The sequence below is a fragment of the Gymnoscopelus microlampas genome (genome assembly GCF_963454915.1).
Source record: "Gymnoscopelus microlampas genome assembly, chromosome: 12".
Classification (NCBI taxonomy): domain Eukaryota; kingdom Metazoa; phylum Chordata; class Actinopteri; order Myctophiformes; family Myctophidae; genus Gymnoscopelus; species Gymnoscopelus microlampas.
Window position 1 is genome coordinate 54,950,846 of NC_139949.1, and position 14,517 is coordinate 54,965,362.

A 14,517-nucleotide genomic window follows, 5' to 3' on the forward strand; every position below is an offset into this window, starting at 1 on the left:
ACCCATAAAACAAACATGGGCAAATTCTCCTTCTACAGCACGGCCACCAAGGTATGGAATAGTCTAACCCCATCCCTCACTGAGCGTATTTAAAACAGCCCTAAAAACTCTGCTTTCTGGAGGCCATAAGAGGAGCTAGTACCTGTTTCCCTGTAGACAGACGACCCCCCCCCCCTCCCCTTTTTTTTGTATATACTTTTTATTTTTTTCATGCTTTTTTTGTACATAGTGATATTTTTTTTCCTCTGTATTTTTATGTTGATTTTTGAACTGTTTGGTTGTTACTATATATGTCTATGAATACTATATGAATACTATATGAATACTATATGAATACTATATGAATACTATATATGTCTATGAATACTATATGAATACTATATGAATACTATATATGTCTATGAATACTATATGAATACTATATATGTCTATGAAATTAATTCAAGGACCTCAACGGAAACAAGCCCACAAGGACTTTTTTGGCCGGACCTTTTAGACAAAAGCATTATAAATGTAACTGTTGTTTTACATTCTTTTGCCTAATAAAATGTTCAATCAAAACAATATATTTTGTTTAACATATTTTATTTGAATGAATCCTCTCTCTAACACTCATGTCAGTGTTTACCTCCTCTGTGTGTGTGTGTGTGTGTGTGTGTGTGTGTGTGTGTGTGTGTGTGTGTGTGTGTGTGTGTCTAACCAGTAGATCCATGGGTGTGTGTTGGGGGCGCGGCAGCAGGGATGATTCCAGTAGAGATCAGTTTAGTGAGCAGCTCATTCACGTCCATCTGACCGAAGTGACTGTCTGCAGCCAGAGGGGGCGCCACTGCAACACAGCAGGTAAAATACTAGTTATATACCAGATCTAACCACTTAAAAACCAGTTATATATAGAACTTAACCACTTAAAACCAGTTATATATGGAACTTAACCACTTAAAACCAGTTATATATAGAACTTATTCTATGATGGCCGATAGGAATATTTTGGCATATTGCCCAACTCTAGGCGCTACAACAGGCCAATCAGAGGTTCTGCTCTGAGAACAGGCCAATCAGAGGTTCTGCTCCGAGAACAGGCCAATCAGAGGTTCTGCTCTGAGAACAGGCCAATCAGAGGTTCTGCTCTGAGAACAGGCCAATCAGAGGTTCTGCTCTGAGAACAGGCCAATCAGAGGTTCTGCTCCGAGAACAGGCCAATCAGAGGTTCTGCTCCGAGAACAGGCCAATCAGAGGTTCTGCTCTGAGAACCGGCCAATCAGAGGTTCTGCTCAGAGAACAGGCCAATCAGAGGTTCTGCTCCGAGAACAGGCCAATCAGAGGTTCTGCTCCGAGAACAGGCCAATCAGAGGTTCTGCTCCGAGAACAGGCCAATCAGAGGTTCTGCTCTGAGAACAGGCCAATCAGAGGTTCTGCTCTGAGAACAGGCCAATCAGAGGTTCTGCTCTGAGAACAGGCCAATCAGAGGTTCTGCTGTGGCATCCAGGGAGTGTGTGTGCAGTTTCACTGAGATCAGGCCAACGCTGCCAGAGATTATTATAAATATAATAATAATAATAGTTACCTGTCTGGGTGAAAGGCTGGGTGTTTTGAGGCAGGAAGGTCTGGGTCATGTTTGGTACCATGTTCACCTGAAATACATGTTATAGTCATGTTATAATACATGTTATAATACATGTTATAATCATGTTATAATACATGTAACAACACGTATAAACATGTTATAATACATGTTCACCTGAAATATAATAACATGTTCAAAGAGTGACACACACACACACACACACACACACACACACACACACACACACACACACACACACACACACACACACACACACACACACACACACACACACACACACACACACAACAAGGGATGGAGCTCGTTAATTTTTATTGATAATGAGCACCTTATCGAACCTGCTTATCGAACCGAGCTTTTATCGAGCCCACTATCGATCTTTTTCTATTAAGAAAAAAGACGTGAGGCGAAAAATTCTGAACAGAACCGGTATCTTTTTTTATTGGCCAGCTGTAACAGTGAGTTTGTGGCTGACCACTATCTAAAATTAAATGAAGATGACAAAAGTAAAAAATATTTTTGCCATTTTCGGCAACGATAGACTGAGGGACGGACAGCGCTGTTTGGCACAACTTGCAGCTATCAATACACTTTTAGACCAACATGTTTGTGCCAGCGTGGGTGATTAGATTTATTTCTTGATCGCCTCTTGTTTTGATAGTTTAGACATGACGTCATGGGCCGCTACACTCGATAACAGGCTCGACAAGCCTAAAGCTTATCGAAAACCGGGTCTCGATAAATTCATGCCCGGGTATATAATGGACCCGGTTTTCGAGCTCCATCCCTACACATAACTGACTTGTTGAGGAGGGGTAGAGGGGTGACAGACAGAGACAGACAGACAGACAGACAGACAGACAGACAGACAGACAGACAGACAGACCTGTTGAGGGGGTCCCTGGTTGTAGAAACCAGGGGGTCCAGTCTGTCCAGGGAAAGGTCCGGCTGGGTACTGGTGTCCGGGCATGGAGCTGAAGGGACCCGGTCCGGGCCCGCCCATGGGCCCACCCATGGGCCCGCCCATGGGCCTCATGGGGGGGTGTAAGGAGTGGGGGGGTCCGGGGTATCTGGGCGGAGCTTGTTCAAAGTGCATGGCCATTGGCTGATGGAAGGGCTGAACAAAACCAAGAGGATATTACAGACAGTAATTATTATTATAATATATATATATATATATATATATATATATATATATATATATATATATATATATATATATATATATATATATATACTAGAGACTCGGGGGGCTACGCCCCCCTCAACCCCAGCCGCGCACGGGGCCCAGCGTGGGCGTGTGTATATTGGGGTACCCAAATCGTCGGATTAAATGTGCAAAAGTAAAAAAAAATAAAAAAAATAAAAAATTATGTTGCTGGGGGTCCGCGGACCCCCTGTGGAGTGTCGGGACGCGCGGGGACCCCGTGGAAGATGACGGACCCCTTCGGTGGTGTTTTTTTTTTCATGAAGGTGGTTGCTTGTTTCTGACTTGTTTTTAGAAAACCTGGCATGCCAACCTGGCATCCCAATGGCGGCGCCGTGTTGTTTTGCCTCGGTGGTGCGCACGGTAAACGGTATGAAGCTGTTTCCCCTTCCGTTTTGTCCCAAATGTGGTGAGTAGAATGAATTATGTTGCGACGTGGAAACTGTGTTGTGAGCAATGAGAGGTGCCCTACGCCACCCGTAAAATCGTCGCGTCCGCCGTGGCTACTGTGTTGGCGAGATGTGGTGTGTCGGCGTTGTGTTTACTCCATTACAGAGCTGTGGCTATGGCGTCAGCGGCGCGGAAGTGACTTGCCGTTTATATAATTATATATATATATATATATATATATATATATAAAATAATCATCATCATGTCAGACTGTCAACACCGATTAACTCACTGAGTGCCATTAACGTGTTTCACGTGTTTTTACCGCTATGGCTCAACGTGCCAATCACGTGTTTCATGTGTTTTTGAAAAATTAGTAAAAAAAAAAAATGTTTTTTTTTTTTTGAAAAACATGTTCAGATTCCAAGATATCATTATCTGAAGATTTGCAGCTCCATCCACTCCTTGTTTAACTTAGAACTGAAAAAGGCTGTATCTCGCTTCCTAAGCACTTTTTGTTTTCTGTGAAAAAAACACTGGCACTGGGACATCATCATTCTGAAATGATTCTGGCAATGCTGGCACTCAATGAGTTAAGGGTTAAGGGTTAAGGGTTAAGGGTTAAGGGTTAAGGGTTCCTACCTGGTGTGGATGGTTGGACATGTCGAACCTCAGTCCAGGCTGAGCCGGCCCATCAAACCTGATTGGTCCAGGCTGATTGGGCCCATCAAACCTGATTGGTCCAGGCTGAGCCGGCCCATCAAACCTGATTGGTCCAGGCTGATTGGGCCCATCAAACCTGATTGGTCCAGGCTGAGCCGGCCCATCAAACCTGATTTGTCCAGGCTGATTGGGCCCATCAAACCTCATTGGTCCAGGCTGAGCCGGCCCATCAAACCTCATTGGTCCAGGCTGAGCCGGCCCATCAAACCTCATTGGTCCAGGCTGATTGGGCCCAACAAACCTCATTGGTCCAGGCTGAGCCGGCCCATCAAACCTCATTGGTCCAGGCCCCATGTGGGCGGGTCCGTCAAAGCGCTGCATGGGGGGGCGGTGCTGCTGCTGGAAGCCCTGCGGCCCAGGACCATCGAAGCGCCTCATTGGCCCGTCAAAGTGCTCGTCAAACCGATGGGGCTGCTGCTGCTGTCCAATGGGAGCGTCAAAGCGAGGGTGGGGCGGTCCGTCGAAGCCTCTCATTGGCCCGTGGTGGGGGGGTAACCTCCCTCCTGGCCCGTTGTCATAGTGACCGCCCTCGTTGTCGTTGTAGCGCTGGGGGGGGCGGGGCTGGTAGGGGGGGGCGGGGTGAGGGGGGAGGGGCGTGTGGGGGACGGGCGGGGGGGAGGAGCGTACCTTGAGGATGGAGCGCGGGGGGGCGGGGTGATGAGGAGGAGGAGGAGGAGGAGGAAGGAGGTCCAGGTCGTCAGAGTGCTGACTGTTTGGACTCTCAAAGCGCGGAGCGGGACTCGAACCGCCGGCCGAGTCCGTCTGCAGAGGAGACAGCCGCTCCCGCTCGAACGCCAGAGGGGGTGCAGGGAGGGGCCCTGCACCGGAGGGGGCGGGGCTGGGGCACTTCCTGGGGGGAGGGGGAGGAGGAGGGGGAGGGGCGTGCTGGGGGGGCGGTAACCTCCTGGGAGCGTCGTAGCCGCTCCTCGTGGGAACGTCTCCTCCTCCTGCTCCTCCTCCTCGCTCCTCGTAGCGCTGGCGCTCTGACAGAGGAGACGTCCACTCCCTCTCCGCTAGAACAATATATATACACAATATAAAATATATACAATATATACAATATAAAATATATACAATATATACAATATAAAATATATACAATATAAAACGTATAATTATAAAGTACTGTTCCTGAAGAAACAGTGTGGGATCGCTAAGAATGTTGAGCTGGTATTGAGTATTGATAATGTTAGTAGTGTTAAAGGGTTGAAAGGTTTAAAGTTCTAAAAGGATGAAAGGTTTGAAAGGTTCTAAAGGTTTGAAATCTTCTAAAGGTTCTAAAGGTTTGAAATCTTCTAAAGGTTCTAAAGGTTTGAAATCTTCTAAAGGTTTGAAAGGTTCTAAAGGTTTAAGATGTGCTAAAGGTTCCAAAGGTTTGAAAGGTTCTAAAGGTCTTAAAGGTCTACGGTTCTAAAGGTTTGTCGGTGTTGAATAGTGTAAAATGTAGTTCTCTAGGGTAAAACTGTGGTTGGTAGGGTCTGATAGCCGGTTGCTAGGGTAAAACAGTCTATATGGTCTAATATGCAGTCTATACGGTCTAATATGCGGTTACTATGGTGAAATAGGTGGTTGCTAGGGTAAAACGGTGGTTGCTAGGGTCTAATAAGCAGTTGCTAGGCTCCACTGTAGCTAAATAGGAGTTCCCCATTGAAATGAATGGGATTTTTTTAAGCAGTAAAAAGTGAAATATCTCTAAAAGTACAAATTATTTCAAAAATTCAAATGTTAGCCGACATGTCCTGAGTAGGCTGAATGTTGAAGAGTTGGAACGGAGTTTGTAGCTAAAAGTATGAAGGACTAGTTAGCCGCCAAAAAACGGGCGGAATAAATAAATAAATAATAATAAATAGTGGCAATAACATTAGTGTGATCGCTTTAGCGATCCCACAATAAATATATACAATATATAATTTACAGAGGAGACGTCCACTCCCTCCCCTCTAGCAGAACAATATATAAATATATACAATTATGATAGATATGATAGTTAAAGTCACCAGTGTCTGAGGTCAGCCTTCCGTCTGAAGACAGACAGACAGACAGACAGACAGGCAGACAGACAGACAGACAGACAGACAGGCAGACAGGCAGACAGGCAGACAGACAGACAGACAGACAGACAGTCAAACAGACAGAGACAGACAGACAGACAGACAGACAGACACAGACAGACAGACAGACAGACAGACAGACAGACAGACAGACAGAGACAGACAGACAGACAGACAGACAGACAGACTCACCAGTGTCTCGTAGGTCGGCCTTCCGTCTGAAGCGAAGGCCCTGCAGGGCTTTACGAGACGGGAAGTCCTTTCCGTGGTTGTACTCCTCGATCATAGGAGTCTGCTGCTCCTCTCTCTCCTTACTGCTCCTCTCTCCTACAGGAGCACACACACACACACACACACACACACACACACACACACACACACACACACACGTATACTGTATAATATAGTCTCCTCATTGACTGAAACGCAGTGAAACCCTCTGTGTTCAGAAACCGTCAGATCCATCAAACTGGAGATAAATATTCTGTGACTAGTTGAAACGGTTCAAACGGTTCAAACAGTTAAAACGGTTTAAACGGTTTAAACAGTTTAAACAGTTAAAAAGGTAAAACTAAAGGGAAGGAAAACCAAACATGGCCAGCAGTGGGTGATTCATTTATGCATTTAATCTGGCAGGGAAAGAGTTCATTATAATTATGATCCTATAGTCATAATTAATGTTATTAATTATAATCCTATAGTCATAATTATAATCATATTAAGGCCTTTGCAGACAGGGTGTGATTAGTCAATCAGTTTTTACCGCATGCGAAAATACGCACAAATCAAACTGGGTTTGATTGGAAAACAAAACGCATCACATCACCGCATGAGGTCATTGAGAACCATGTGTTCATTTAAAACATTATATTGTCCGTTTTTTCTGTGCGAAAATTCGCACCCTGTGTCTGCAAAGGCCTTTAGACAGTCTGTCTGCACAGGCCTTTAGACAGTCTGTCTGCACAGGCCTTTAGACAGTCTGTCTGCACAGGCCTTTAGTCAGTCTGTCTGCACAGGCCTTTAGACAGTCTGTCTGCACAGGCCTTTAGACAGTCTGTCTGCACAGGCCTTTAGTCAGTCTGTCTGCAAAGGCCTTTAGACAGTCTGTCTGCACAGGCCTTTAGTCAGTATGTCTGCACAGGCCTTTAGACAGTCTGTCTGCACAGGCCTTTAGACAGTCTGTCTGCACAGGCCTTTAGACAGTCTGTCTGCAAAGGCCTTTAGACAGTCTGTCTGCACAGGCCTTTAGTCAGTCTGTCTGCACAGGCCTTTAGTCAGTCTGTCTGCAAAGGCCTTTAGACAGTCTGTCTGCACAGGCCTTTAGTCAGTCTGTCTGCACAGGCCTTTAGTCAGTCTGTCTGCACAGGCCTTTAGACAGTCTGTCTGCACAGGCCTTTAGACAGTCTGTCTGCACAGGCCTTTAGTCAGTCTGTCTGCACAGGCCTTTAAACAGTCTGTCTGCACAGGCCTTTAGACAGTCTGTCTGCACAGGCCTTTAGACAGTCTGTCTGCACAGGCCTTTAGACAGTCTGTCTGCACAGGCCTTTAGTCAGTCTGTCTGCACAGGCCTTTAGTCAGTCTGTCTGCACAGGCCTTTAGACAGTCTGTCTGCACAGGCCTTTAGACAGTCTGTCTGCACAGGCCTTTAGACAGTCTGTCTGCACAGGCCTTTAGACAGTCTGTCTGCACAGGCCTTTAGACAGTCTGTCTGCACAGGCCTTTAGACAGTCTGTCTGCACAGGCCTTTAGACAGTCTGTCTGCACAGGCCTTTAGACAGTCTGTCTGCACAGGCCTTTAGTCAGTCTGTCTGCACAGGCCTTTAGACAGTCTGTCTGCACAGGCCTTTAGACAGTCTGTCTGCACAGGCCTTTAGACAGTCTGTCTGCACAGGCCTTTAGACAGTCTGTCTGCAAAGGCCTTTAGTCAGTCTGTCTGCACAGGCCTTTAGTCAGTCTGTCTGCACAGGCCTTTAGACAGTCTGTCTGCACAGGCCTTTAGACAGTCTGTCTGCACAGGCCTTTAGACAGTCTGTCTGCACAGGCCTTTAGTCAGTCTGTCTGCACAGGCCTTTAGACAGTCTGTCTGCACAGGCCTTTAGACAGTCTGTCTGCACAGGCCTTTAGACAGTCTGTCTGCACAGGCCTTTAGTCAGTCTGTCTGCACAGGCCTTTAGACAGTCTGTCTGCACAGGCCTTTAGTCAGTCTGTCTGCACAGGCCTTTAGACAGTCTGTCTGCACAGGCCTTTAGACAGTCTGTCTGCACAGGCCTTTAGACAGTCTGTCTGCACAGGCCTTTAGACAGTCTGTCTGCACAGGCCTTTAGACAGTCTGTCTGCACAGGCCTTTAGACAGTCTGTCTGCACAGGCCTTTAGACAGTCTGTCTGCACAGGCCTTTAGTCAGTCTGTCTGCACAGGCCTTTAGACAGTCTGTCTGCACAGGCCTTTAGACAGTCTGTCTGCACAGGCCTTTAGACAGTCTGTCTGCACAGGCCTTTAGACAGTCTGTCTGCACAGGCCTTTAGACAGTCTGTCTGCACAGGCCTTTAGACAGTCTGTCTGCACAGGCCTTTAGACAGTCTGTCTGCACAGGCCTTTAGACAGGGATTAGTCCAGTTCTATATGTCCAACAAAGAAGGTTCGTTCAAATTTTCGGGGGATTAGGAAAACTATACATTTTTGGAAACTTCAGAGTATAACAAATCAGAAAATCCATGATTCCATTTGCGCAGAAGCCAATATGGTGGCCATCTTGGATTTTGCAAGATGGCGACATTTGAATATTCGTTTTTCAATATCTCGACTTCTAGATTACATAGGATCTGGATTCTAGCGGCTAAATCTACATTTTTAGGGTCAGGAAATCCAATGGCGCTAATTAAAAATATTTACAAATGATCAATGGCACAGATTTGGGTCATAATCCTTGATTTTGGGGGGGAAAATGAAAAATTTCATATTCGTTTTTTCCACTATTTTGACTTCTAGATTACATAGGATCATGATTCAAGTGGTTAAATGTACATTTTTCAGGAAATCCAATGGTGCTAATTAAAATCAGTGATCTAGTCCAGTTCCACTACAGGACTAGATCCTTTAACCCATTAAGACCTGGAACTGTGTCATTTTTAGATTTGAGCTAAAAAAAGCATTATTTTACACTTTGGGCTATTCAAAAATAGCAGATATACAAGCTCATAGCGCGGCACCGAGTGCCGCGCTATGAGCTTGTAGATCTGCTATTTTTGAAAATTTGTGAAAATGTGTGCAAATCTTTGAATATATATATTTTTAAAGCGAACATTTTTAACTCAAATCGTTGCTTCTGGGGGCCCCTGGAACAAGATATTTTGATGGGGGTCCGCGGCCAAATACATATAATTCTGGGGGTCCTTGACATGAAAAAGATTGAGCACCACTGATATAGAAAACTGTTGGGATTTAGGAGACATGTAGAACCGGCTTCAGGTCTCAATGGATTCAACTAAAATGTTTCAATCATTTCAACAACAAACCTGTTCTGTCTCTCTCTCTGGACGACCGAGCAGCCGGGTGCGGCGAGGGGCGTTTCCCTCTCTCCCCCAGCTCCGCCCCCCCCTCCTCTGGCTCCTCCTCCTCCTCCTCCTCCTCCTCAGGCTCCTCCTCCTCCCCGGCGGAGGAGCGGTGGGCCACCTGCGTCCTCCTCAGCTTGGACTTGTGCTGGTAGTACAGCATCTGGGCGTCGGCCTGGTGGGGGGCGGGGCTGCCGGGGGGCGGAGGAGACTGCGAGGAGGAGGAGGTGGGCGGGGCCATCTTCTTCTCCTCGCGGTATTGGAAGAGCTGCTTGATCTGATGGGCCACGTTCAGGAAGTCCTCCTGAGAGATCTCCCCGCTCTCCAGGCGTTTACTGGCCTGAAAACATTACGTATTATACCTTTAATTCATTACATGAGTCATTCATACAACACACCGCCCAAACATTACGTATTATACCTTTAATTCATTACATGAGTCACTCATACAACACACCGCCCAAACATTACGTATTATACCTTTAATTCATTACATGAGTCATTCATACAACACATTTATCTGATAGATACGCCCGCCCAAACATTACGTATTATACCTTTAATTCATTACATGAGTCATTCATACAACACATTTATCTGATAGATACGCCCGCCCAAACATTACGTATTATACCTTTAATTCATTACATGAGTCATAGATACGCCCGCCCAAACATTACGTATTATACCTTTAATTCATTACATGAGTCATAGATACGCCCGCCCAAACATTACGTATTATACCTTTAATTCATTACATGAGTCATTCATACAACACATTTATCTGATAGATATGCCCGCCCAAACATTACGTATTATACCTTTAATTCATTACATGAGTCATTCATACAACACATTTATCTGATAGATATGCCCGCCCAAACATTACGTATTATACCTTTAATTCATTACATGAGTCATTCATACAACACATTTATCTGATAGATACGCCTGCCCAAACATTACGTATTATACCTTTAATTCATTACATGAGTCATTCATACAACACATTTATCCGATAGATACGCCCGCCCAAACATTACGTATTATACCTTTAATTCATTACATGAGTCACTCATACAACACATTTATCTGATAGATACGCCCGCCCAAACATTACGTATTATACCTTTAATTCATTACATGAGTCACTCATACAACACATTTATCTGATAGATACGCCCGCCCAAACATCGGGACGTCCCGCTCCTCATTAATGAGAGATAGCCTGGAGAGAACATTAATGGATGAAGGCTGGAATAGCCTTGTGTTGGACCATGGGTTAAATCTCTGATCTCCCGGTGGCCATGAAAACATAACAGCAGCGCCGCTGCACCGGTCTAAACTCCAACTCCCGAGAGTGCTCTCGCAGCTCGTATGTTTTGAAAATAGCAGATCTACAAGCTCACAACGCGACGCTGGCTTGTGAGCTTGTAGATTTGCTATTTTCAATGCAGCCAGATCTACAATCTTATCTGAATGACTGTTAAAGCAATTTGTTTAAATTAGTTTATAAAATGATATATTTTCACAGGGATTATTTATTAGTGTAGATATACAGATTTAGGAGTGGATTATGTGTCCAGATGCTTGTCAGACAGTCAGACAATGGTGCTCCGCAGGTCTAGAATGGAATAAACGGGTGCAGCCAACGTCAACAACTGGTCTCGACCAGACGTGAGATTTCAGCGTACGGTAGGATAAAGCCCACGTCAGGATATATTGATAAATGCCGAAAGGTGCGGTGATCTTGCCGTACGCCCAATATTTGGGCTGCATCGCGTTGATAAAGGTACACGGGTCTCCCGGTTCCAAGAAGGTATCGGGGGAGAGCTCTAGTGTGTGTGTGTGTGTGTGTGTGTGTGTGTGTGTGTGTGTGTGTGTGTACCCGTCTCAGAAGGTCTCTCTTGCTGGCTGAGTTGAGGACGTCTGGGATCTGCAGGTTAGCGTCGACACTCAGCCTGTGTTTGGGGGTCCTGGGGGGGGCGGGGCGGGCCGGAGGGGGGGTGCTGTAGGACTTCTGGAGGAGGTGTCTCTGAGGACCGCATTTCCCATGAGCCTCCTCTGTCTGCTTCAGGCTGACACATCAGAGAGAGAGAGAGAGATGATGAAATATCATCACAGAGAGAGAGAGAGAGAGAGATGATGAAATATCATCACAAAATGATATAAAACACAGACTTTGTCACACTAGAACATCATTGCCCTCTCAGAGAAAGGAGGAGTAACACCTAACCTAGGTACTAGATTAAGGACAATCACAGAAACGTCAACGACCCTTGGGGAAGACAAGGGGTTTCTTCCTGACCCATAGCTTAAGACCCAAATAGGTGTGAGGGTAGTCAACCCAAATGCCCACTCAAACCTTCAAAATGACTAAGTGGGCTAAGACACACACAATCAAACAATGGACCTAGAAAGACTTAGATGAACAAATGTGAAATAATAAGGACCTTAAAATTAAAAAGTTTTAAGGGCCTCATTACTCTAACCCCAACCCTTGTAGCAGAAATGGAGAATTGTGTCAGTCCCAGCAAAGACACACTATTGACCAGTAGTTACTGGGAAGATCAGTTGGGGCAAACGCAGCCTATCGGTACATAACTCGGACGGGGCTGAGTAGGCTCGAAGCGAACTTCGCAACGTTCGGCACGGCAACTCGCGCGCCTTAGCGTGCTCGGTGGTGCCTCTCGTGGCTCAAGTTCGCTTGAGACTTCGCCCCTCCAACGCGGTTTGGCCCATAACTATATTTGTTTTCTTAAATCTTTTATTGAGTCCTAATCCTATACCATTCTTATAATGAGACTATGGATGATTTTTTGGTATGGGGTCCAACTAAGGTGGGACTCAGGATGGCTGGGCTTACCTGCCATGCACAGTCCCCAGTGAACACTTCTCACAAAGTTCACTGGCAATTTTATTTTATCTTATAGTTTGTAAACATGGCTAAAAACCTAAACCTTAAAGAAAGGTTAAATGGTTAACCCTAATTGGGAATCCTTCCCCCCCCCTCTAGGAAAGGGGAAACAGCCAAAAAGAACTTATGGCAAAGATTTAGAATGTAGGTTAAAGACTTAGGGTGGAGCTATGGGTGGAGCTAACTTACTGCTTGGTCTCCTCCCAGGCGCTCCTCCTGGAGTGAAGAGGAGGCTCCTTGGTGTCGGAGGAGGAAGAGGAGGAGTGATGAAGACGAGGGGAGTCTTTGGCTCTCTTACGGGGCGTGGTCTTCCTCTGCTCCTCCGCCCTCCTGGGTTTAGCTCCTCCTCCTCCTCCTGGCTTACTGTGGGAGGAGGAGGGAGGAGGAGGAGAGAGGGAGGGGCTCCTTCTCCGCTCCTTCCTCTTGGGGGAGGAGTTGAAAGGGGGCGGGGTCGGGGAGCGGGAGCGCTTGCGGGCATTGGTCCGGGCGTTTCCTCCGCCCGTCTTCAACTCTCCGCCCCTCTCCCCTGATTGGCCGCGCTGCTCGTGTTTCCCCAGCGAGCCATTGGCCAGCTTTTTGGCTCCGCCTCCTGATGCCTCCTCTCTCTCCCTCTCCTTCCTGTGATTAAAGGGTTAATCATATTATTATTATTATTATTATACATAAATACTAATAATCTATACTAATACTAACCCTGTGATTAAAGGGTTAATTATATTATTATTATACATAAATACTAATAATCTATACTAATACTAACCCTGTGATTAAAGGGTTTAAAGGGTTAATTATATAGTACTAGACCATACCAGGCCAAAGTAGATCTACAAGCTGCTATTTTCACTATTAAACAACAGATCTACAAGCTGCTATTTTCACTATTAAACAAGAGAAACAACAGATCTACAAGCTGCTATTTTCACTATTAAACAAGAGAAACAACAGATCTACAAGCTGCTATTTTCACTATTAAACAAGAGAAAAACAACAGATCTACAAGCTGCTATTTTCACTATTAAACAAGAGAAAAACAACAGATCTACAAGCTGCTATTTTCACTATTAAACAAGAGAAAAACAACAGATCTACAAGCTGCTATTTTCACTATTAAACAAGAGAGAAACAACAGATCTACAAGCTGCTATTTTCACTATTAAACAAGAGAAAAACAACAGATCTACAAGCTGCTATTTTCACTATTAAACAAGAGAAAAACAACAGATCTACAAGCTGCTATTTTCACTATTAAACAAGAGAAAAACAACAGATCTACAAGCTGCTATTTTCACTATTAAACAAGAGAGAAACAACAGATCTACAAGCTGCTATTTTCACTATTAAACAAGAGAAAAACAACAGATCTACAAGCTGCTATTTTCACTATTAAACAAGAGAAAAACAACAGATCTACAAGCTGCTATTTACTAAATGCCCGAACCACCTAAACTGGCTCCTCTCCAAGTCAAGGAGCAGCGAGCGATTTTATTCTGATGCTCTCACAGAGAACTGAACTTCTCACCCTATCTCTAAGGGAGAGGCCAGACACCCGCCTGAGAAAACTCATTTTGTCCGCAACCTTATTCTTTGGGTCATGACCCACACTTCATGACCATAGGTGATAGTAGACCCACACTTCATGACCATAGGTGAGAGTAGACCCACACTTCATGACCATAGGTGAGAGTAGACCCACACTTCATGACCATAGGTGAGAGTAGACCCACACTTCATGACCATAGGTGAGAGTAGACCCACACTTCATGACCATAGGTGAGAGTAGACCCACACTTCATGACCATAGGTGAGAGTAGACCCACACTTCATGACCATAGGTGAGAGTAGACCCACACTTCATGACTATAGGTGAGAGTAGACCCACACTTCATGACCATAGGTGAGAGTAGACCCACACTTCATGACTATAGGTGAGAGTAGACCCACACTTCATGACTATAGGTGAGAGTAGACCCACACTTCATGACCATAGGTGAGAGTAGACCCACACTTCATGACCATAGGTGAGAGTAGACCCACACTTCATGACCATAGGTGAGAGTAGACCCACACTTCATGACTATAGGTGAGAGTAGACCC

General features: G+C 45.4%; 1 protein-coding gene across 3 annotated transcripts in view; it reads right to left on the reverse strand.

Annotated features, from left to right (window-relative positions):
* Window positions 1-14,517, reverse strand: part of pcf11 (PCF11 cleavage and polyadenylation factor subunit) — a 49,368-nt gene that overhangs the window by 13,649 nt on the left and 21,202 nt on the right. For all 3 annotated transcript variants that reach the window (XM_084075265.1, XM_084075266.1, XM_084075264.1), the window contains exons 8-15: window positions 12,613-13,041; window positions 11,395-11,584; window positions 9,471-9,846; window positions 6,149-6,283; window positions 3,825-4,918; window positions 2,472-2,702; window positions 1,565-1,631; window positions 701-826 (exon numbers count right to left, since the gene is read on the reverse strand). In XM_084075265.1, the coding sequence (XP_083931391.1) occupies window positions 701-826; window positions 1,565-1,631; window positions 2,472-2,702; window positions 3,825-4,918; window positions 6,149-6,283; window positions 9,471-9,846; window positions 11,395-11,584; window positions 12,613-13,041 (2,648 nt within the window). The remainder of the gene's footprint in view (window positions 1-700; window positions 827-1,564; window positions 1,632-2,471; window positions 2,703-3,824; window positions 4,919-6,148; window positions 6,284-9,470; window positions 9,847-11,394; window positions 11,585-12,612; window positions 13,042-14,517) is intronic.